The sequence below is a fragment of the Typopeltis vanoorti genome, chromosome 19, assembly GCF_054136105.1.
Source record: "Typopeltis vanoorti isolate ZY-2024b chromosome 19, IOZ_Tvanoo_1.0, whole genome shotgun sequence".
In the NCBI taxonomy this organism is placed as follows: domain Eukaryota; kingdom Metazoa; phylum Arthropoda; class Arachnida; order Uropygi; family Thelyphonidae; genus Typopeltis; species Typopeltis vanoorti.
This window is the reverse complement of record NC_143567.1, coordinates 12558380-12581726: the sequence shown is the minus strand read 5'-3', so window position 1 is coordinate 12581726 and position 23347 is coordinate 12558380. Positions and strand designations below refer to the sequence as shown.

General features: G+C 34.5%; 1 protein-coding gene across 3 annotated transcripts in view; it reads left to right on the top strand.

Annotated features, from left to right (window-relative positions):
• Herc4 (HECT and RLD domain containing E3 ubiquitin ligase 4) overlaps nt 1-23347 on the top strand; it is a 604012-nt gene that overhangs the window by 405753 nt on the left and 174912 nt on the right. For all 3 annotated transcript variants that reach the window (XM_090409674.1, XM_090409672.1, XM_090409675.1), the window contains 2 exons: nt 6433-6528; nt 16496-16614. In XM_090409674.1, coding sequence (XP_090265800.1) covers nt 6433-6528; nt 16496-16614 — 215 coding nt within the window. The remainder of the gene's footprint in view (nt 1-6432; nt 6529-16495; nt 16615-23347) is intronic.

Sequence of the window (23347 nt, the reverse complement as noted above, 5' to 3'; positions counted from 1 at the left end):
CGAAGTTCGTTGGTAAATCAAGTTGGCTTGTCTAGTTTTATAATATTGTTTCAAACGAAGAAATTTTGGGATCACGCTATTGTCTCTACATCTTTTTAAAAAAGTCAGATGGTTTAAATACCTAGCTTTTTTGCATTTTAAACCTTTGAGATTGCGTACCTTTTGTTTGGTGAACTCGTTGATCCTGTTCATTATGTTGAATTTTTTCTTCACAATTATTCATAAGACTATTACACTTTTTTTATATAATCTTTGTCAAGTAGCTTTATTTTATCCTCCAACATGTTTCGCCAATCTTTTTCTATTGGCATCCTCAGGGAATACAAACTAGTAAGCTAAAATGAAGGTTAGAGACTAGGTTATAACTGATGGTTCTAATTCATACAAAAAATTGGTATTGTGCATGACAATGTGCGTGCCTCGTTAATGTGATTTATTCGTTATGGCTCATGACGTAATTGTTATGAAAGTTCATTTCTTTGATGTTTAACGATCTGATAAAAGTTTTCCAAATTTCTGGTAAAATTAGACCTTGATTCTTGTTTAGGTTTTCAGTTTTATGGGCGACTGTAGCTGCTTCTTTAAAGGTTCTTGAATGGTAGTTATCTTCTATGTATGGCATAAGGCTCTTATCCCACTCAATGTGATGGTTAGTAGAGGCAAAGTGGCATGAAAGGCCTGAAATGTCTTGTCTGTTATTTCTGACATATCCTATGTGTTCTTTCTTTCTCGTTTCAAAGCTTCTAGTGGTCTGACCTATGTAACTAATACCACATGAGCAAGGTATATTATTTTATTTGGCAAAAAACGATCTACAAACAATTCACTGGATTAGCTATGGGTAGCCCCCTCTCACCTCCTTGTGCTGACTTATTCATGGAAGATCTAGAGAAAAAAATCTTAACCCAGATCATTCCAAAACCGAAAATTTGGTACAGATATGTAGATGACATCTTTATCATTTGGGATCATACGAAAGAAGAACTAATGAATTACCTCAACCAAATCAATAGTTTCCACAATACCATCAAATTCACATTAGAAATGGAAAAAGATAAAAAACTGCCATTCCTTGACATTTTAATAAAGAAACAATCCAATAATAGTATCAACCTATCTGTATACAGAAAACCTACAAATACTGGACGTTACCTCCATTTCAACTCAGCTCATCACATAGCTCAGAAACTTAGCATTATCCATAGTCTCAAGAAAAGAGCTATACAGTATACGACAGACAAGGATGCCCTACTAACGGAATTAACCACAATATCCAGAGAACTTTCTTTAAATGGTTACCCAAAAACACTCTATAACAAGATTCTCGTTACTGATATACCACATCGACAACGTGATGATGTCCAATACATCAGTACAATTACGATTCCTTTTGTCAGCAACCTTTCCAAAAAATTAGCCAACCTTTTAAAACCACATAAGATCAGAGTGGCATTCAAACCAATCAACACTATTCGGAAATTTTTAAGATCACCGAAATATCCTCACTCATTCTACAAGTACTCTGGAGTATATAATATACCTTGCTCATGTGGTATTAGTTACGTAGGTCAGACCTCTAGAAACTTTGAAACGAGAAAGAAAGAACACATAGGATATGTCAGAAATAACAGACAAGACATTTCAGGCCTTTCATGCAACTTTGCCTCTACTAACCATCACATTGAGTGGGATAAGAGCCTTATGCCATACATAGAAGATAACTACAATTCAAGAACCTTTAAAGAAGCAGCTACAGTTGCCCATAAAGCTGAAAACCTAAACAAGAATCAAGGTCTAATTTTACCAGAAATTTGGAAAACTTTTATCAGATCATTAAACATCAAAGAAATGAACTTTCATAACAATTACGTCATTAGCCATAACGAATAAACCATGTTAACGAGACACGCACATTGTCACGCACAATACCAATTTTTTGTATGAATTAGAACCATCAGTTATAACCTAGTCTCTAACCTTCATTTTAGCTTACTAGTTTGTATTCCCTGAGGATGCCAATAGAAAAAGATTTGCGAAACAGTAGGAGGATAAAATAAAGCTACTTGACATAGATTATATAAAAAACGTGTAATAGTCTTGTTTACATTTGATTTAAAAGCCTGTATATTATATTCTTTGGGAAACATAAGGGGAAGACTGTTCCACAATAGCATTTGCAGGAATGGAGGAGGAAAAGAAACTTTTTCTGTGGTTTTCAAGGTGTACTGTAAAAGGATGTTGGGTGGCAGGTGCACATTTTCCAATGTACTTAATACTGAGTGGGCAAATTATTGATGCTATTTCAGATAAACATTTGCCATGGAAATATTTATAGAATACACATAATGCAGAAATTAAATACCTGTACAAAAGTGGAATGAGTGAGTTTGTAAGAGATGGGTTATTAAATATTGCTATTATTAAATACTGCTATTCAAGCATTTTGAGGGAGCTCTTAGGGGCTGAACTCCAGATGTGAGAGCAGTATTCAATAGCTGGCCAGATTTGTGGTTTGTATAAGGTTCAGACTATTCAGAGGTGAAGTAATGAGTGAAAGAGAAATTCTAATTTTTTAGAAGCTAAGGATGCAATGGTTGTCATGTGTTCATGCCAGGAGAGGCTTGATGTCAGGGTGACTCCAAGATGAGAAATCTCATCTTGGAGTCACCCTGATGAAGGATGTTTAATAGGCTATTTTAATAGCCTATTAAACATCCTTTTAATCATATATGTTCAAGTATATAATTGCACTAATCTAATTCATGTTGTGAATTGTGAAAATAAGCTTATGTTAATACTTTGTTACAACTGCGTGACAGGTTTTTTCAACTAAAGGTGAGTTAGCCAGTCTCATATGGAGGTGGATGCATCTCCTCCATTACAGTAGTGCAAGGATGGCAACTGGAAACCACCTTGTTCTATAATTAATATTCCCTAGTAAAGCAGCATATTGCTAGCCCACCAGCCACAAGTTTTAGTAGAGAAGTTCTCCTTAAGGGTTAAAAAGAGTGTTGGGAGAATTTCAATTGGCGGTGGAACGTGAAAATTGGTCTTATCAAATTGATTTTTTGTGGCTAATGATATCTGTAATTTTTATGAGAAGGGTGATGACTTGAAAATTATATAAATAAATAATAAATAGACAAGTATACTTGTCTCTTTATTTCAAAATTAATCTGTGGATGCAGGATAGATTTTAGTTTATAACTGAGTGAAAGATAAATGGTGATACTTTATTTTTAAAGGGTTGAAAATAAAACTTCTTTATTACATTCATTGGATGCTGTCCATGATCAAATAACTCGATACTGAATGAGATGATGTTTTAAAATTTATAAAAAAAAAAAAAAGAAGTGTGTAAATTATGTGAAGAAATAAGACAATACATTCTGAATGCATTTAATATGAGATTGAAAATTTACTTGCAGCTTGTCTCTGATAACTTGCCCATGGCAAGTGGATTTCTGGAGCCCTGTCAATGGGTATCCAAATCATCCTGCAAGGTTTTGACATCTTCTGCATTAACTATTGCCCTACCCAACTTTGCATCATTAGCGAACAAATGAACTGTTCCTCTTAGATCCTTCCCTATATCATTAACGAACAAAATTAACATCAGTGGTCCAGGAACAGAACCCTACGGCACACCACTAGTCACAGGCCGTCTTTTGGACTCTGCTCCTGAATAAACTACTCTCTGATATCTCACCAACCCTATATCCATTCCCATATGTTGCAGTTTACGGATTAGAATTCCATGTGGTATCCTGTCAAATATCCAGGTCCAGCAGCATCACTGTAAACCCATTACCTTTATCCAGTTCAGCTGTCACTGTGTTATAAAACTTGAGCAAGTTACTGAGGCATGATCTATGCTTCACAAAACCATGCTGTCTTCCGTACAGTATCTCATTTTCATCAATCAATTCCTGTATTTTCCCCTTGACTACTTTCTCCAAGACCTTGACAACGACTCCTGATATGCTGATTGGTTGGTAATTTGCAACAGTAGTCTTGGATCCTCCTTTATGCAGTGGAACTATTTTGCCCTCTTTTCACACCTTCAGGACTAAACCAGACCCAAGACTCAGATTAAACAGCATGGTCAAGGGCACTGATAATTCTTTAGCTGCTTCACGTAAGACCCGTGTCGGTATACCATCCAATCCCACAGATGTATTCACATTAAGGTTCTGTAATAGACTATTCACCTCCACTTCATTCATCACAATTCCCATATAAACTAATGATTCCTTCATTCTTTCAATGTCACCACCTGGGTTATATACTCTTGCAAAGTGCTCACTCAGTAATTCCACTATATCGACTGATTCAGTGACCTCCTTGCCATCAGCATTCCTTAAAATCATTCTGCTGTGTACAGTTTTTTTTTTGCTTGCAGCATATTGAAAGCACTGTTTGGGATTCTCTTTAGCTTGCATAGATAGTTTCCTTTCATAATCCGCTTTTGCTTTTTTTACCACACTTGTTACCCTTCTGGCCTGTGCTTTATACCGTTCGTGTGCCTGCAGGTCACCTTTCTCTTTAAATTCCCTCCGCAGTTGTTTCTTTTTTTGCAGCTCAAGCTTAATGGTGTTATTCATCCATTTAACCCCTACTTGTTTTACTATTCGGACCCTAGGTATACAATCAGACATAACCTCCTGGAAATGCTCCTTGACCACTTCCCACTCTATCGACATCCAGCCCTTGCAGTTTTACATGTCATGGCAGTGAACCAAGCAATCTCCTCAGCTTGTCATACTTTCCAGCACAGTAATTCCACATATACCCTGTCTTAATTGAAAATTCCACACCTTTGGCCACCTCCCAGGTCAAGACCTTATGATCACTCTCACCAATAGGTGGCAATATGGTCATATTCATTACAGTCAAATTCTCAGATGCTATTACCAGGTCAAGCACTCTCAAACCCCTAGTATTTTCAATTATATGCTGTCTCAGATAGTTATCCCTTAATAATTGAATAAAATCCATTTCTTTCCTCACATGTGTCCTCTCCTCTTTCCAGTCAATGTTACCATAGTTGACATCCCCCATAATAATTACCTTCCTTCCACTCATTTCATCAATTTGTTTATGCATACTGTCTCCACCATCTATTCCATCACCTGGTCTATAGCCGCACCCAACTGTATATTTTGTTCTGTCAGTCTCAATCTCACACCAAATAGCCTCAAATGAGCTCTTTTCGCTATCCTGCAATACAACTTCAATTCTCCTTGGCTGCAGTTCATCAGCTATCATCAATAACACTCCCGCCCCATTTTATTCTCTCTGTCCCTCCTAAACACACTATAACCTACACTCTCTCCCACTAACTATATCATCTTCTGTTAGCCATGTTTCACTAATACCTATAACCTGTGGCCAGGAAGAGCCAAGGCCAAAAATTCTTCCTTCTTGTTCCTAATACTCCTGGCATTAGTATACATGAAATGCATATATATCATTGATATGAAAAATTGATTTAAATTGAAATATCCAATCATTTGCTGCTGATCCAAAACTGAGAAGTGCAATAGTCAGTGAAGATGATACAGAGATATTACAGGATGACATTATAAGCAAAGATGACTAAAGGCTGCCTGTTTAATATGCTGGTGTAATAGCCTGCAGGGAATTGATGAGCTCAGGAATTTTGGGGTAATTGGGGAATGTATAATTAAAGTTTAGAGGGCATATTGCAAAAGTGGCCAGAATTACTTGGGTATTGAGGAACATTGACAAGCAGGGATAGAGATTTTTATTCCTCTTTATAAGCCTTTAATAATGTCACACAATTACTGCTACAAGACACACACATGATTGCCTCCTTGATGATGAAGAAGTGATGTTGTGGATCCAGATGTAGATATGCTTTTAATGGGGATAGATTAAAAGTCTGTGGATTTCATTGGTTAGTTGATGGGTGGAAAACAGGGGGATATGATATGATAGACACATCTTTTTTTTTTCAGTATAAGGCAGTAAGGATATGAACAAGGGTTTACCCCTGGGATTTGTGTAAGGATGTGATTATCAGTGGTATGAAGACTAGATTTATTGCTTGGAGGGTGATGAATAAATATAATGTCAGAGACAGTTGTGAGCGCTTCATTTTTGAATGAGTTTAAAGAGAAGCATGATGGTGATTGAGTGATTATTGGTTAGTATGAGCTTTTCATGATGAATCTTTGACTCCATAAAGATGCATGGGAAAAAATATGGAATATTGGAAAGTAAATTTATAATGCTTATTTCTAAAGAGTACTTAGTAGTATATTTGATGTGTATGTTGAAGTTTTACATGCTTTGATTCAAAATTGTTTTAAAAAATGCTGAAAGTAAATTAAATGTTTCTTTAGTTATTATATTATTATTTTATCATTTTTTGTTATCAATTTAATGTTGCTAAAATTTATATTCTAGGAATTTTTTATTCTCTTATTAAGAGAAATCTTAGATCCTAAATATGGAATGTTTACTGAATATCCTGAGACAAGGTGCATTTGGTTCAATGCTCAGGTATGGTACTTCTCTTTATTATGTTTATAAGAATGGTTATATATATATTTAATTTTAATAAAACACACCAAAGTGAGCCTTTGCTTCATTTGTGGTAGGTACTGTATGAAACCAATACTCTGTTATCATAGTACTCAGTATATTAATAATATTATGGTATGATTTGGCAATCTCATACTTCCAATACATTATCATCATGATATTTGCTAATTCTGCTATTTTATTGTAGGGTCTGCTGCAGTGCTTCAGTATATACATGATTTTTGCCACTTGCCTTTTGATTGGAAATATCTGATTTGGATTAATTATACATGTTTGCATCCAAGATAGAAAGCCATAAATGCCTATAAAAGAGGAAACACTTGCCATATATTAAAAAAGAGAGAGGTAAAAATTTTGATGTTAGTACACATGACATCCTTAGAGGACCAGATAATGTTGGGCTGAAAGTGGCTGAATGAAGGAAATTTTTTTATAAGAAATGCTCATAGAAGGAACAATATCCAGATAGGACTTTAGAGTCACCCATGTGTTTCTTTGGGTGAGAGTAAGGGTACCATGATGCCTTCAGGATGTAAGAGAGGTGGCAACTGAGAAGGGCAGAAGTGTCACTCAACAGTCTTAACAAGGGGCATTCTGGTCCCTTGTCTTGAACTTGCCTCCTGCCAGTTGAGCAGGAGGCAAGATCATTGCATTTTATTCATACAAAGTCTTCTTTGGAATTGTTGATAATTTTTTGACACAAATGTCTGGCTATGGTCTAAGCTGAATAAGAAGTTGGAGTTTTTAATTTAAGCCATTGAACATAAGCTGCATTTTTATTATGGACAGCAGAGGCACATGTTTTTGAGAATCAGGACTTTGAAGGCTTTATTCCATTGAGGATTATTTTGGTTATTAGTTCAATGCAGGTTTTTGGATCAGGAGAGTAAAAGCAGTAATCTGATCATGGAAAAGTGCCATAAAAATCCAGAGGTCATCCCAGTTGGAACAATTATAATGCTATAGGGTACAAGCTCAAGACTGGCTAGGAGGAGAACGAACTGTAGAGAAGGAGACTTGAATAAGATTGTTGGCAGAATTGCCATTCCAGAGGTCATTCCAGTTGGAACAATTATAGTGCCACAGGTACAAACTCAAGACTGGCTGAGAGGAGAATGAACTATAGAGAAAGAGACTTGAATAAGATTGTTGGCAGAATTGCCAGAGGGTGAGACGACCTCCACAGTGTGTTTGGAGATAGAGCTGGTTAAAGAAAGACCAAGAATGTTGGTAGAATGATGAGGATTGTCTATTGACTTTTTGTGTTAGGTCATGGCTGATGGCAAATGATTTAGCTTCCTTTTCAGCTTGATCTGTGAAGTTGGAGTAGGCAAGCCAGTTTGTGTTAAGTCCCCAAGGAGAACAATCTCACAATTTGGGTAATTAGTTTGTAAGAAATCATTTAGTGATAGGTAGTCAAAAAGGGCAGCAGGATCATCTGAGTCAGGAGAGCAGTAAAGACAGCAAATGAAGCCTGTGAAGTGAGGTAAGGAAATCTTGGGCCAGAGCAGATCAAAAAGTGGGGATTCAAAGTTGGATAGCCTTTGATAAGGGATATCAGATTTCACAAAAGCATGTTCCACCATTTTTTCAGAATGCATCATGTAGGATGTAGCTGGGATAGTTAAGATGGATTGCAGGGGCAAATGCTGGTTTTGAAATTCATGCTTGCTCTTGTTATCATTCAGGGAGTGAATGAGAGGTGTGATTGAAGTCTGATTAGCAGAATAATGAATTATTAACCATTTAAACTATATATTTAGAAATTTATGTACATTTAATCATACAAATACAACATTTATTTTACAAATGATATTCTATCTTTTTCAATTTTGCTACTTAAATACAAATTCTACCCTACGGTTCTGCTTTATGAACTTGTTAATAACATCATCATAAACACGCACACTTGTAAAAGCTGGCTGAAGCTTTTACAAGTGTGCGTATGGCCTGTGTTTAAGACAACGTCAAGGGAGCAGAAATGGCTATGCACGCACATGAAATCACAGTGCTGCAGTGAGGACCTGGAACCTACAACTGAGCAAGCCAAGGTAACTTTGACTAGACGAGCAAGCATTGGCCTTCGATACACAATGCAAAGCTCAATTATTGCCGCGCAAGCGCAAGACATCTTCTGTCTGCAAAAATAAAAGCCTAAATGGAATGCTTATAAATGCATGCATTTATTAACAAATAAATATTACTTCTTTCTCAATTAATGAGCTTGCGCAGCAAGCATGGAGAATTTTTCCTGGTGGATTGTAGCTGTGGAGGATGTCAGCTGGGAATTCTGTTAGGAAAAAGAGATCAAGTTTTGATATCTGCAAGTGGTGAGGTATGTCACTAATGTTTGTATTGATGCCTCGAATGTTGGTGAAATGAATATGGAAGTGTTTTTATTGGAAAAAGGTTTGGTATTATTTTGGGTTGGTTGGGGGATATTTTATTATTTGTTCCAATGTTTTTGTCATATTTTTCATATTTAAAATTTTTTTGTTATTTTTGTGGAAGATTTTTTTTTTATCCACAGTTAAAACTCTAGTATTTTTATGATTGATTTTCAGTGTGCATTGGTTGATTCAGAAAACAAAGAAAAGAGGCATGTAGCAGGGGTGAGGGACTTGTGTACATAGCTCACACGCAGGGAGTGTGACTCCAATACAAGTATGACCTTGGCCAGATTACTGTTTCTTTTCAATAAGTAGTATTTTCAATTTATGGAACATTATCTTTTCAGAATCAAATTATTCCCAATGACAATTTCCTTTTCTTTTTCTCCAGCACAATGCAGATGATTCTTTTGCTATTTTTGAAGCAGCTGAATAGTGAAAATAATTTCAATTATGACATTATTAGTATTGCTTTAGTTGCATTTTATCAGAAAGCTTAACCTGTATATAACAAGTTGTTTCATAACTATTTAATTTAGTTCATAATGAGCGATTCTGAGTCTGGAGAAACAGTAGCTCAGTGTACTGCAAATAACCATTCTAAATTCTTATGACTGCCATGTTATGTGTCACAATTTAGTTTTTTTTTTTCTTTTTCTGTAGAGAAAAATAGTATAAATGCAGAAAATAAGCATCGATTCTGTGAAGTGATTTTGATTTCTAAGATTTATTTATTTAGCATATGATGATACAATGGCTCTGAGACCCTTTTTACATGGAAGTATGGCATCATCTCAGTCTCCCCTAATTTTGTCCAGGTTCGGGACCAGCATAGCTAACGAATCAGGCCTATGGTTGGGTCTTGTGTATTCCTTGTCTGTACTGACTGAGCTACGGGGCTCACTCAGATTATGAATAAAAAATAAAGAAAATTTAGAAGAAACAGGAATTTTTTTAAAGAACTCGAACATTTGCTGGCCTGGTTGGCCAAGTCGTTAACATATCTGCTCTCCAACCAGTAGACTGTGAGTTCACATCCTGCCGTGGGCATGGACATATGTGATTGTCTTTATGTAGTAGATGAATTTCATTGCCCAGTGTGAATCCACCATCCTGCTTATTGGACGGGGGCCTGAAGTGGCTTGGAAAAGTTCCATGTTTGATAGCTAGAACACAGTTTCTAGTAGAACCAGGTAAAAAATTAATGAAAAGAATATAAACAGTAATAAAAATAGAAAAGAAATCCATAATGCACTCCTGATACTAAAGGCTTACAACCTTTCTTGGGCAGGAGTGGATAAAAAATATATGTATATAAAAAAATGCAATTCTTCGAGAACATAATACACACTATCAGCTAATCTAATTAGGCAAAATTAACAAAAGGAAATTGATTCTCACTATTTTTTTTTCCCATGTAGATACAATACTTATGTGCAGTAAATGATTACAACAATTTCCCATATACATCGATGGCCATTTTTTATCTGGTAATTAAAAGGGCATAAATGATGGTACAGAAGTTTCTCTTATTTTGTCCTGCCATTAACAGCAAACTATGATAAAATTACTAGAAATATAAAATATGTTGTACACATTTAGACTAATATCTTCTTTAAAATTAGAACTACTCTGCATACTCTGAGGAACTAAACATTTCATGCTTTCAGTAGTGCTGACTCTAAGATGCTGCTATCAGTGTGACTTAATCTGGTTATATGTTCTCCTCAGTGTGAAGGATAATCACAGCTCTTAAAGGAGATAATTGAATGCTTGCACTTCTTATCCATGTTTCTTCAGTTCTATTATATGCACAACATCAAGAGTTTGGTGGACATGATTGATAAAGAGGTTAAATCAGAGAATTTTTTATGCGAATCCCATTTCATTTCCTCTGCTTTATAGACTAAACATGAGACTTTTTTTTTTTTTTTCATGCCAATTGACATTTCCAATAAGTAGTATGATGGTCTTACAATGGCAGTGAAAATCAACTACCGCCTAATAACTTTCACATAATATTCATGCCTCAGGAGATTTGAACCTACTTTTCTTGTTTGGAAAACAGAGATGCTATCTCCCTTTGGGACTAAGTAAGCATAATTACCAGTAGTCAATATATGAAAATATAAAAATTATAGAAGTTATCCTATTGGATACCATTTCAGTGGCAAAAGATATCAAACTGGAGTGTCATCAGGAAGAGGGTTTTGGAAGAGAGAAACTTGCACTGCAATGGGCAAGAAACTTGTGAATGTTTTCTGTACTTGTAGAGAGTAGATTTAACAGAGCAGCAATTTGCTTGCATCCTGTAGATTAGTATCTCTTCCAGCATCTCTAAAATGATAAAATAGGAATAATTTGGAATTAGTATTTTAAAGTTATTAAGGATAACATCATCTTCATTGTGTTCAGATAGTAGAAGTTGAGATTCCAGGATCAGATCAAATGAGTACCAAGTAATTTGTAGAGCAGTAGAGACACTAAATGAGTGTGACAAATTGTGATGAGGTAATTTTTAGCCAAATTTTCAATTATTATATTTTTCTAAGTTTTTCTATCTGTTTAGATTGTCTGATAACACCAACACTTAAGATACACTTGTTAGTATTAATTGCATAACAATAATCATGCAACAGGTATGTGTGAGTGGGCAAATTGAAATGGCTACAGCTGTGAAGGCCTTACTGAGTGGGCTTCCTTATGTAGTCATCACATAAGGACTTCACAGAATTTCCTTTCAGTTGAAAAGACTCAGGTATGAATCCTCTTTAGGACAGGAGGACCTTTTATAGAACTTTTTTCAGCTGAAGGCAAGTCACTATATTTCATCTTTAATTGGAAAGCTGAGTTGAAACTATTATAAGTGCTTTACAGCTAAAGGTGAGTAGCTTGTGTCAAGATGGTAAAGTATTATTCCTCAATGAAGTCAGGCAAATAGCAAAAACACATTGAATTGATTGCTCTATTGGCATCACAGCCTTAATTGCTTCAACTGTAATTACAATCAGACCAAAGCAAACACACTTTTTATTCAGATAATTTTAGCTCTCTGGTATACAAGAACATTCAATGGTTAGATAAATGTGCGATTTATACAGTGGTATCTCGCTAATCCGAACCTCTTTAGTCCGAACCCTCCAGTAATCCGAACTGTGGTTTGAAAGAAAAAAAAAAAGTTTTATTTATTACGTATTATTTTGTCTACTATTATTTTTATTTAATAATTATTATTTTATCTATTATTATTTATTTTATTATTATTACAGTACAGTATTTTTTTTCATACTGTCGATTGTATGGTTATAGTGTAGGCCTATTTTGATTTATTGTGTTCATGTTTTCTTCGGAAGCCGTAGAACTTGAAGCAATTCAAGCATCATGGAAAAAACTGTAGCCTTCTAGAATTTACGAAGATAACTATGGTGATACACAAAAAGAGGAAATTCGAAACGTGCATAATTTGGTTAAAAATATAAATCCAGATGTTGAAATTTCACAAACAGATGTTACAGAATGGATTACAGGTAGAACCAAAAGTGAATTCGAAATCGAATCAGATGCTGAAATTATAAATAATGATTCTACAGGATGAATTAGAAGATGACGATAAGGAACTCAAAGAAAAAAAAAGTAAAACATAAAGAGGCAGTTGACAGTTTTAATATGTGTGTATAGAATGGGGAGCAGAATGATACGCCATTCCACAAAATTTTATTGCTAATGCAGCTCCGAGAAGAAGCATTCGAAAAACGTTTATCATCCAAGAAACAAAAGAAAATCAGTGACTTTTTTACAAAGAAATGAAAAAAAATTTTTTGTGTTATTTTGTGAACCTTTTTTTTTTGTGTTGTGTACAAGAAAGTGATATTTTTTATTAAGTTATGTTATGTACTGAACTATACGATTTTATTAAATCAGAATCCTCAACAATACAGTACATATAAACTAATTGTTTTACTAAAATAAACTTGTATTATTTTTTTCTGTTTTACATTACAGTACAGTAGCTTTTTTTCTATAAGTTACTTCATTTATTTACAGAATTAAATTGATGTACCATTAGAATCTGATTATTTTTGTCTTAAACAATAGTTATTGTCTCTTGGGGGGAAAATTTGCTAATCCGAACTTTTCGCTAATCCAAACGAGCACGGTTTTTATTAGTTCGGATTAGCGAGATACCACTGTATTTTGTTTTTTAATGTAAATCCACCCAGAAGAGGTTGTATACCTACTTAGACAACTTAGTGCCATAAGTGGATTAAGAGTTATGTTATATGGGAATCCTGCCTTAAAGCACAGTCATAGTAATTTTTATTTAACCCATTTAAGATTTTCAGTAAGCAAGGTGGTAGTCTCACAATGGGCAACAAAAATCACCTTTATATATTTTTTCAAAAACTGAGCTGGACTGAAACAACAACAAATTGAACAGAAATTGCAAAAGTGATCTTACTTGTAATTCGGAAATGTAAACGTTTACACTTCGCAAATATCTTATTTTCTGAAAGAAGTCAGAATAATATTATCATCATTGCATGGGTACCTACATGGAGTCCTAAGACTTATCGTGGAACACCCAAACTATCAGCACAATATCTGTCATATTTCTTCTAGAAACCATTAACAGACAAAGCGGTTGCAACTGACTCAGGTAAACCACTCCATTCATTTACTACTCTTCAAACAAAAAAAAATAGTCCTTTGTACCGTTGCTAGCCACACTCCTACCCAACTTCTAGAGATAACGTTACTCTTGTCTGTTCCCTCACTGGCTGAGTGCTGAAACATTTCCCCTGCATCAGTCCTATAAAATCCTTTTAGTAGCTTTAATGTTTATATCATTTCCCCTCCCCCTTTTTTTTCCCCTATCAACCAACTTTTGCAATCCCCAAACCCTCAATCTTCCCTCAGGGAGCACTTCATAGACCACTCACCAAGAAACCTAAGTGAACCAGACCTGAGTTAAGTAATCCAGATGTTGTCGTATTGTAGAAAAGTATTGCTGATAACTTTAAATTCGTCTTTAAGCGCTTGTTCGTTGGAGCAAATTTAAAGATTGGAGACGAATTTAAAGTTATCAGCAATACTTTTCTAAAAAATGGTTACAGTCGAAGCACTATTAACAAAATTCTCTACAAGACCTCAATAAAAAAACAAAGATAAACCAGACTACAATAAAACCATAACCATTCCTTACATTAAAGGGACATAAGATAAAATAAACAGAATACTACACAAATACAACCTTGACGCCACCTTTAAACCACCTTTAAAATACTTACTCAACTCATCCAAAGCCCCACTCCCTCTGCTGGCCCACCCTGGCGTATACCGTATTTATTGCACCTGTAATCTACCATATATAGGGGAAACAGGACGTACAATTCCTATCAGACAAAAGGAACATAAATGACATTAAATATAATAACTATGGTTAAACTGGTCTTTCTGATCATGCCCTGAACAATAGAATTGATTGGCAAAGCACCAGTTGTTTACATCACACCAAAACATGGTATGAACATAAATTTAAGGAAGCCTGTGAGATTCTTATCAACCACCCTAATCTGAACAATAATGATGGTCTAAAAATCCCAAGCATATGGAAGGCACATATTTTACCCACGGAACCTTTCTCCCTAAGAGTTAACTATAAACAGGACTGTAGATAATTCAGAATCTTAATCTAATATAACAATTGTCATGTTAAAAATAGGACATCATTGTTACTGTAAGAAACTATCTATATGTAAGAATGTTTCTCTTATGTTATCTTAAATAGAATTTAGCTTTGATGTAGTTTCTAAATAATTAATTAAAATTTTTAATTGTATCTGTATGGATTTAAAAAAAAAAAATTTATTATATTTTCAATAGAGGTCATGCCAGTAAAATAACTGTTGATTAAATCATAGTTTCTTTAGCATATGGTGTGAAATGTAACTCAGCTTGTCCTTGTATATTTGTATATACTCCAGATGATTAACTTAATATGAAGGTTGAAACATCAGGAAATTAAAATCGTTATTTATAACACAGTTGTAAAGTCCATAATTTCTGAAATGAATGCTGATCACCGTGTAACACTAAAAGAAAGGACTATTTACCTGCCCATTCATGCAATCTATTCAAGCCCTCCTGTAAGGCCATAATCTACTTGACTCTGCATTGCTCTCCCTTACATCATCTGCAAACAGCTACGTATCACCAGTTAAACTCATCCCAATATCATTACTATACAAATTGAACAACAATGGTCCCAAACCTGACCCCTGTGGCACACCACTAGTGACCTTCTTCTTCTTTTGGGATACTGCATCATCCCCATATACAACTTTCTGATAGCTATATGACATCCGGTCACCAATCCTACTCAGAAATCTGTTATCCGATCCCATTCATTTCAATGTATTTAATAGCTTGCCATTTGGCAGTCCATCAAAAGCTTTTGCAAAATCTAAGTATACCTTTATATATGCACCTCTATTGTCACCTTGTTATAGTACAGAAGTAAGTTAGCAAAATATGATCTCCTTTTAACAAACCCATGCTGACAACCACAGAAAATGCTGCTATTATCAGCTCATTTCTGTATCCTAGTTCTCACCAATCTCTCTAGTACCTTTACCACAACTCCAGATATACAGATTGGTCTATAATTTGTAGCCACAGTCTTTATCACCACCTTTATGCATTGGAACAATTTTACCTTCCTTCTACTCCCTTGGAATCTGTGCTGTTGTAAGACTTATTAAATAGACATGCCAATACTGCTGCCAATTCCCTGAAACAATGCGTGGTGATATGTCACAAATCCTATTGCCTTATTGACATCAAGTTTTTTTTATTTCTTCATACCTCCTGCTCACTCATAATTAAGCCATCCACTCATATGTCCTGTACACTTGAGTTTCTCATGATTTTATCCTGATGAGGTTGAAACACTCTTATTAATTGATCACTGAATACCTCATGATGTCTTCTGCAGTCTTTACCATTGTATCATTTTCATCCATTAATATCATCTTACCATAATCATGCTTCCTTCTACTTGCCACATATGTAAAAACCTCTCTAGGGTTTTTCTTTGCCTGATTTGCTCTTTTCTGCTTATACTGCACTTTTGTTGAATCACTCTCCTGACTTGCTCTTTATACTCTTCATGTAACTGATTAGTACCATTATTCATCTTGTACTGCATCTAAAGTGCCATCTTTTTTGAAATTGAATTGAAAGTAGCATTCTTAAAACATTTAGTAAAAAAAAAAAAAATTTCATGGCACCTGCATATAGATTGTATGGGGACTTGGCAATATTTTATGAGTGAGTACTGTATACTTCTACATACTTAATATGTTAGTTCTTTCTTCTTTTAGTTTATGTATACTATCTTTATTAGGTCTTTCCAGCACAAATAAATTTCAATTTTCATATTTTATTGTTTGAGACAAAAATTCAAAATAATGCTTTTATTTTCTCAGTTTTAATATTATATAAATTGTTTATTGTATATATTTTCCCTCTGTCAGACATTTGAAGAAAGCAGCATGTTTCATCTTATTGGTATTTTATGTGGACTTGCCATCTACAACTTTACCATCATTGATTTACCTTTTCCACCTGTACTTTATAAGAAGCTGCTGAAGGAGTGAGTGTTTTGTTTTTTTTCTCTCCATCTCTGCTACTTTTAAAACTTGTCTTTTTGATTTAAAAGCATGTTTAATCATAATAAGGATTAAATAATAATAATAATTATTATTATTTATTTATTTTTTTTTTTTTGTCCTCTATATCAAATTAAAGTACTTGTTTATCCACTTGGATAAAATATAGAAAACAGTAGTATTTTTCAATTATTTTGTCTAAATATTTACAAAAATATTGCCATTTATCTAGAATAAAAAATCTCTAATACACTGGAAATTTATTTAATAAGAATTTGGGTTCTTCCTAAATCATATGAAAAGTAATCGTCATACATTTTATGGCCTTTTAAGTAAACTCCTTAAAAGAAAGATGACCAAAGGTGTTTTGTGATGATAATATTCATAGTTGTGATTCACATAGATAATGATATAATTAATTGTATTGATTATATATTTTATTAAATCTGTTTATAGTTTCAGGTGGAAATTAAGTAAATATATAGACATAGTATATGATGTTATGGAAGAGAATAAATCTCAAATATGGTACAAACTCTCTTAAATGGTGCTTCAATTTAGGCAGTTTTGATTGAATAAGATGGTTTTTTTGAATTAGTCTGGTAGTTTCTTTGAATCAATATGATAGTTTTCTTTTACAGTAATGCAAAGTCGGTTTGAAATGTTATACTTATATGGTTATGTAGAATGAGTTTGGCATGATTTCTGTTAATGTGGGTCTGTTGATAAGATTGAGTAGCCTTTGACTGAAAGTTAGGCCAGCAGAACAGAATCACAAGTCAAAAAATTAATCTGAAGCAGATGAAGCTTCTCTATATTATTTTCTTCGTTTTCAAGATCATATCCAAAAATTGGTATTACTGAACCAACTAACTTTGTAACAGCTTTATACCATACACAGATACATTGTCTTCTGTATCTTCGGTATTACCGAACCAACTAACTTTGTAACAGCTTTATAGCATACACAGATGCATTGGTCAGTAGTGTTCTGACTTACCATGCTTAATTAGAGGCAATGCTTCTGAGCATTTCCTAGCATGCTTGCAACTAAGCAGTAATTGCCCTTTTGTTAGAAAGATTTGCATTCCAATCCTACATAATACAAATTATTTAACTGAAGGTGATTTAGACCATCTCATTTGGCAGTAGCAGAGTTTATTCCTTCCAGAAACTTGGGCACTTCCTCCCAATAAAATAAGGAGAATGGCTAGAGGGAAACAATTAACAGACTTAATATGCTTAATATACCATGGCTTTAGCTGCTTTGACTTAATTCCAACCAACTAAGCAATGCTTCTAAAATGTTTGTATTATTTCTATATTGTTCTGACTTCTCTTAGAAAATGAGATATTTGCAAAGTGTAAACTTCTCTGTTTCCATTTCTTTATAAGATCTACAAGTAAGACCACTTTTGCAGTTTCTGTTGTTGATAAGACTATTGTTTCAGTCCTACATATATTTGCAGTCATGTGATTAAAATATTTATGCGGTCTTCTGATTAAAACAAAGTACAGTAAACCCTCGATTTAATGGACTAATAGTGGCTAAGGGGTGTCCATTAAATCGCAAATTTTTTAAAATAAAATCATCTGTAACATTATACTGCAATTTTATCAATATTAGCACTGTAATAACAAAAAAAATTGTTTTACACACAATTTTCACACTTTTAGATAAGTTAATGTCCGATATTGAGATGCTTAGTTTAGGTGATCCTGCTTTGAAAAAACTATCAAGTTTTTTTTGAACTTTTGAATTCTGCTGTTTTTTTTATAATTAACTCCCTAAAATTACAAAAAAATGTGTGTAATAAAACTGCCGCAGAAAGCCACGCACACGACAAAAGAACCAATTACAGTGCAGTTGGTGTGATCACGTCCTAATCATTTGCCGAACTTGTTTTATGAGCGGTGAAGCATGTCGGCTAAATTACTACAGTGTTTTTCCAACATATGATGGCCTATTTGCCAAAATTTGATAAAAATAACAGGAAATTAATAACAAAAAATAACCTGTTAATTTAATTATAAGCAAATTTTGGTTGAAAGCATTTTAAAATTAACATGGTCTTAATTTTCACGTGACACACGGACTGGAAATTTTGTCCGTTAAATCCGAAGTCTGTTAAATCGAGGTCTGGTAAATTGAGGGTTTACTGTACTTTGTTCTCCATTATACTTAGAATTTCCATTTCGTATCATTTTCCTGATATGTACCCTCAAGAGGTATACAGTATGATACTATGACAGCACTACATAATTAAGTTTCCATTATTACTAATCTACTATCACAGCGATTTTCAACCGGTGTGCCACAAAATTTATGAAAACAAATTAATTGAAATAAATAATGTCGTAATTTGTGCATTTATTTGTTAGTGTCTGGTCTTCTTTCTTCTTGTGTGTGTAAATCAATCAAAATTATGCCTATTTTTTGCCAGATCATCAAAAAAATTAAAATAATATTTTTAGTGTGCTGCAAAATTCTAATAATTAGTCTAGGTGTGCTGTGTTATGAAAAAGGTTGAAAATCACTGTACTATCACAAGGTTCCTCCAAATTAATCTTTCATTCGTCAGCACTCCAATATTGTGTTAAATTGTGAAATGAAGATATTTTATATGTTTTAATACTTCATTCACATTTAACATAATCCACCATGTCATAAGCAAGACTTGTAAATATTATTTGTTGTTAGTCTCATGCTTGTAATATATTATTCATATAAATGCTTTGAGTTTGTTTGTTATTATTTAATTATTTAATCTTAGAATATGTAATAATAATGAAAAGAATCTATATAAATATGTCATTCATTTTACTTTGTTTACTCTGTAAAATTTATTATAAGAAACTGTGTGTATGTAAATTTAAATGTATATTATATGAATTGTGATATATCTTTTTATTTCTGTATGTAAGAGTGATTTTATGTAATTCTTCTGATTGGATTTGATTGGCTGCTGAAGGAGAAACTGAGTTTATTTTAGTTAGCTCATGCTGAGAACGTGAGCTACTGTGTATAAACAGAGAAGTCAGTGGATATAAGCTGAACTGATTAGAACTGGATTTTGGCAGGAAGAAGGAACGTAGTTGATTGGAAAACGAAAGTAAGTAAAGGAGAAGCTTTAGAGACAGCAGAGAGACCGGTTGTGTGTAACAGAAGGGGAGTTGATGTATGCCGTAAATCGACTAAGAAAGGACCTGGAATTAATAGGCATCGTGAATTACTTCTATGGGAGTTCTGATACTGCAATATTTTCCAAGTGGTTTGTGGAAGAATAGTGCTGAACCGAAGTTAACACATAGAAGAAAATAAGGAATTAGTAGATAACTGAAACTTAGTGCATCAAGACTTGTATATTTCTGTGTCTATAATTCAGTTATTATAGTGGAAGATTTCTTTAGAATTGTGTAGCCATAAAGTAAAAGTCTACAAGAATTTCAAATGCACCTTTGCAAATTCGATGTGTAGAAGCAATAACCCGGTAAGAGTTGTCCTTTCTGTAACCTGTGAAGCTATAACTGTTAACTCCTTCAGCTATATTTTAACCTTAGCTGTGGTGTTATGTCGATTAATGGTCGAATGTTAGATGTACTGAAGTACTTTCCCCTCGAAATAATAAGTGTTATGTTGTTTTATTAAATGTTAGCTGACTGAGAAGGAATAAAGTGTAGCCTGTCATGAGATTAATTATTGTGACATCTGGAAGGTCGAACTTTTAAGAACTATTTTCAACTTGATTGACTGAACATAAAGAACTGATAAATGAATGTTTGATAATTTATGGATTGTAATTATTCTGAATACTTTAAACTGAGCTAATATATTTATGACATGATTCATCCAATTGGTTAGAGTGAAATATGTCAGAGAAATATTAATGCTTTGTGAATTAACAATTGTTAATATTAGTCATGATCCTCAAACCTAATTGAGAAGTTATTAATGTATGAATGTGATTTCTTATAATATTTTAATTGGATAACCTTTTGCAGATAGTTATACTTAAATTTATATATTGTACTTTTCCACATTAAATGTTTTCTTTTGTTGAGTTAAACTTGGTGTTTGCTTGATTTTCTTTCATTGCACCGTTCATAAATTTATTTGGACCTTTGCGGAAGCCTTAGATACTAGTAATAACCTTGGCCTGAAGATAAAGTTTAGTTGATGATTGATCCCTCTATATTATTTAGACTAATCTGAATATAGGGTGGTGCAGTATAATATAAATTTCTTTATATTCAGATGAGCATCAATCAACAACTAACCAGATATAACGGAAATTAAAGAGGTAAAGATAAGAATAAATAACCAACATAAATGGAACAGTTAGCTAGGTAGGACGAGACAACAATTGTTATATCTTATATTTTTGTCTCAGTGGTTAAATTCAGCCTGGGCCCAGCCCTGGAACTTTTTTATTCACTGTCCTGGACCTGGAACATTTTTCTGTTTTGTGACTTTTCTCCCTTTACGGTAATTGATGATAGCTGATGTGTTGCAGCCAAAGAAAGTAGTATATCATGATGATAGACATGTGAATGAGAGTTAATTTGAGGCAGTCTGGTGCGAAATAGTGACCAACGCAACCAAATATACAGTTGGATGCTGCTATAGGCCAGGGAGTACAGGGGGAGATATTGAATTCATGCATCAGCAACTTAGTGCAATGAGTGAAGGCTTAGTGATTATTATGGGGGATTTTAATTATGGTGATATCAATTGGAAGGAGGAAATATCACATAGCAAAAAGGAAATGGAGTTCATACATCTGCTACGAGATAATTACTTGAAACAGCACGTAACTGAAGGGACACGTGGTGTGAGAGTGTTGGACCTGGTTATTGGTTCAGAGGTTATATGCTTAAGTAAGGTGATCTCGTTACCTCCAGTTGGTGAAAGCGATCATGTGGTATTGACTTGGGAGGTTGCAAAATCTGTGGATTTTTCTATTAAGAAGGGGTATGTACGAAACTACAGGTTAGGCAATTATAACAAGCTTCGGAGTGAGCTTGCAGCCATCCCATGGCAGAACATATTGCAAGGGAAAGATGTTAGCAGTGCTTGGGATAAAATCAGCGGGTATCTGAGGAAAGCAATATCAGATTGTGTCCCCATGGTCAGGAGGTCAAACAAGGCAGGCATTAGATGGATGAGCAGTAGTATCAAGCTTGAACTACAAAAAAAGAAAATGTTATGGAGAATTTACAAGGAGAAGGGCGATCAGGACACCCATGAGCAGTACAAGGCTCAAGCTAGGAAGGTTACCAGCATAGTAAGAAAAGCTAAATCAGATTATGAGAAGACCTTAGCCAAAGAGATCAAGGGTAATCCCAAAGAGTTCTTCCGCTATGTGGCAAGTAAGAGGAAGAATGACTTCGGAAGGATAACCTTAGTGGGTGCTGATGGTATTGAGGTGACAAAATCAGATGTAATAGTCGAGTTACTGAGTGATCACTTCTCAAAAGTCTATCACCCAAGTGAGGATATCTCTATACCTATAGCAATACCTAATGTGAGAATTGAAGCTAAAGAATCAGAGGTATTAAATATATTGCGAAACTTAAATGCAAACACTGCGGTAGGCTTAGATGGAATATCAGCTCGGGTGTTGCGTGAATGTGCAAATGAATTGTCAACCCCTCTTACCTGGATATTTAATTTAAGTTTGAACTCTGGTATGGTCCCTAGGGAGTGGAAGTTAGGCAAAGTGGTTCCTTTGCATAAGGGTGGCTCTAAAACTGCAGTATTGAATTACAGACCAATCACCATCTCAGGAGTAGTGGTAAAAGTATTGGAAAAGTTGGTTAAAGACAAAATTCAAGAATGGGTGGATCAGGATATGATACTCTATAGAGGCCAACATGGTTTTGTTAAAGGTAGATCCTGCCTTAGCAATCTATTAACTATCCATAATAGAATAACATCAGAGTTGGACAAGGGAACTGGCTACACAGTGGTACTTCTGGATTTTGCTAAGGCTTTTGACAGGATACCCCATAGAACACTGTTACGCAAATTGGAGCAGATAGGAATGGATATTAAATTGGTGATATGGATAGGAGAATGGCTCAGGGAGAGATACCATAAGGTGGTGTATGGAGGAGCCGAGTCCAGAATGAGGCAGGTGACCAGTGGTGTGCCTCAGGGCTCTGTGCTTGGGCCAATGTTGTTTAATTTGTATATAAATGATATAGGAAACGGCTTAAAGGGAGATATTCAGTTGTTTGCTGATGATGCAAAGTTGTGTAGTGCAATAAAAAATCAAGCTGATGTTGAAAGTTTGCAGGAGGATTTAAATAAGCTGGTAAAATGGGCAAAAGAAAATGGATGTCAGTTCAATGTGGAAAAGTGTAAAGTCTTGCATTTTGGGATTAAAAGATTACCAGCTGTGTACTACATCGATGGAAAGGTACTCCAAGAGATTGATGAGGCTAGGGACTTAGGGGTATTGGTAGATAAGGAGATGAAGTTCAGTGGACCCATTGCTAAGGTGTCCAAGATTGCACATAGGATTACTTGGTTGTTGAGGAACACACTGACATCCAGAGATAAAGAGGTTATTATTCCCCTTTATAAAGCATTGATACTTCCACATTTGGATTACTGTGCTCAGGTCTGATCACCTGGATTCCTTGGAGATGAGGAGGCTGTGGAGAGGGTTCAGAGAAGAGTGACCAAGTTGGTGAGTGATATAAAAAATGCTC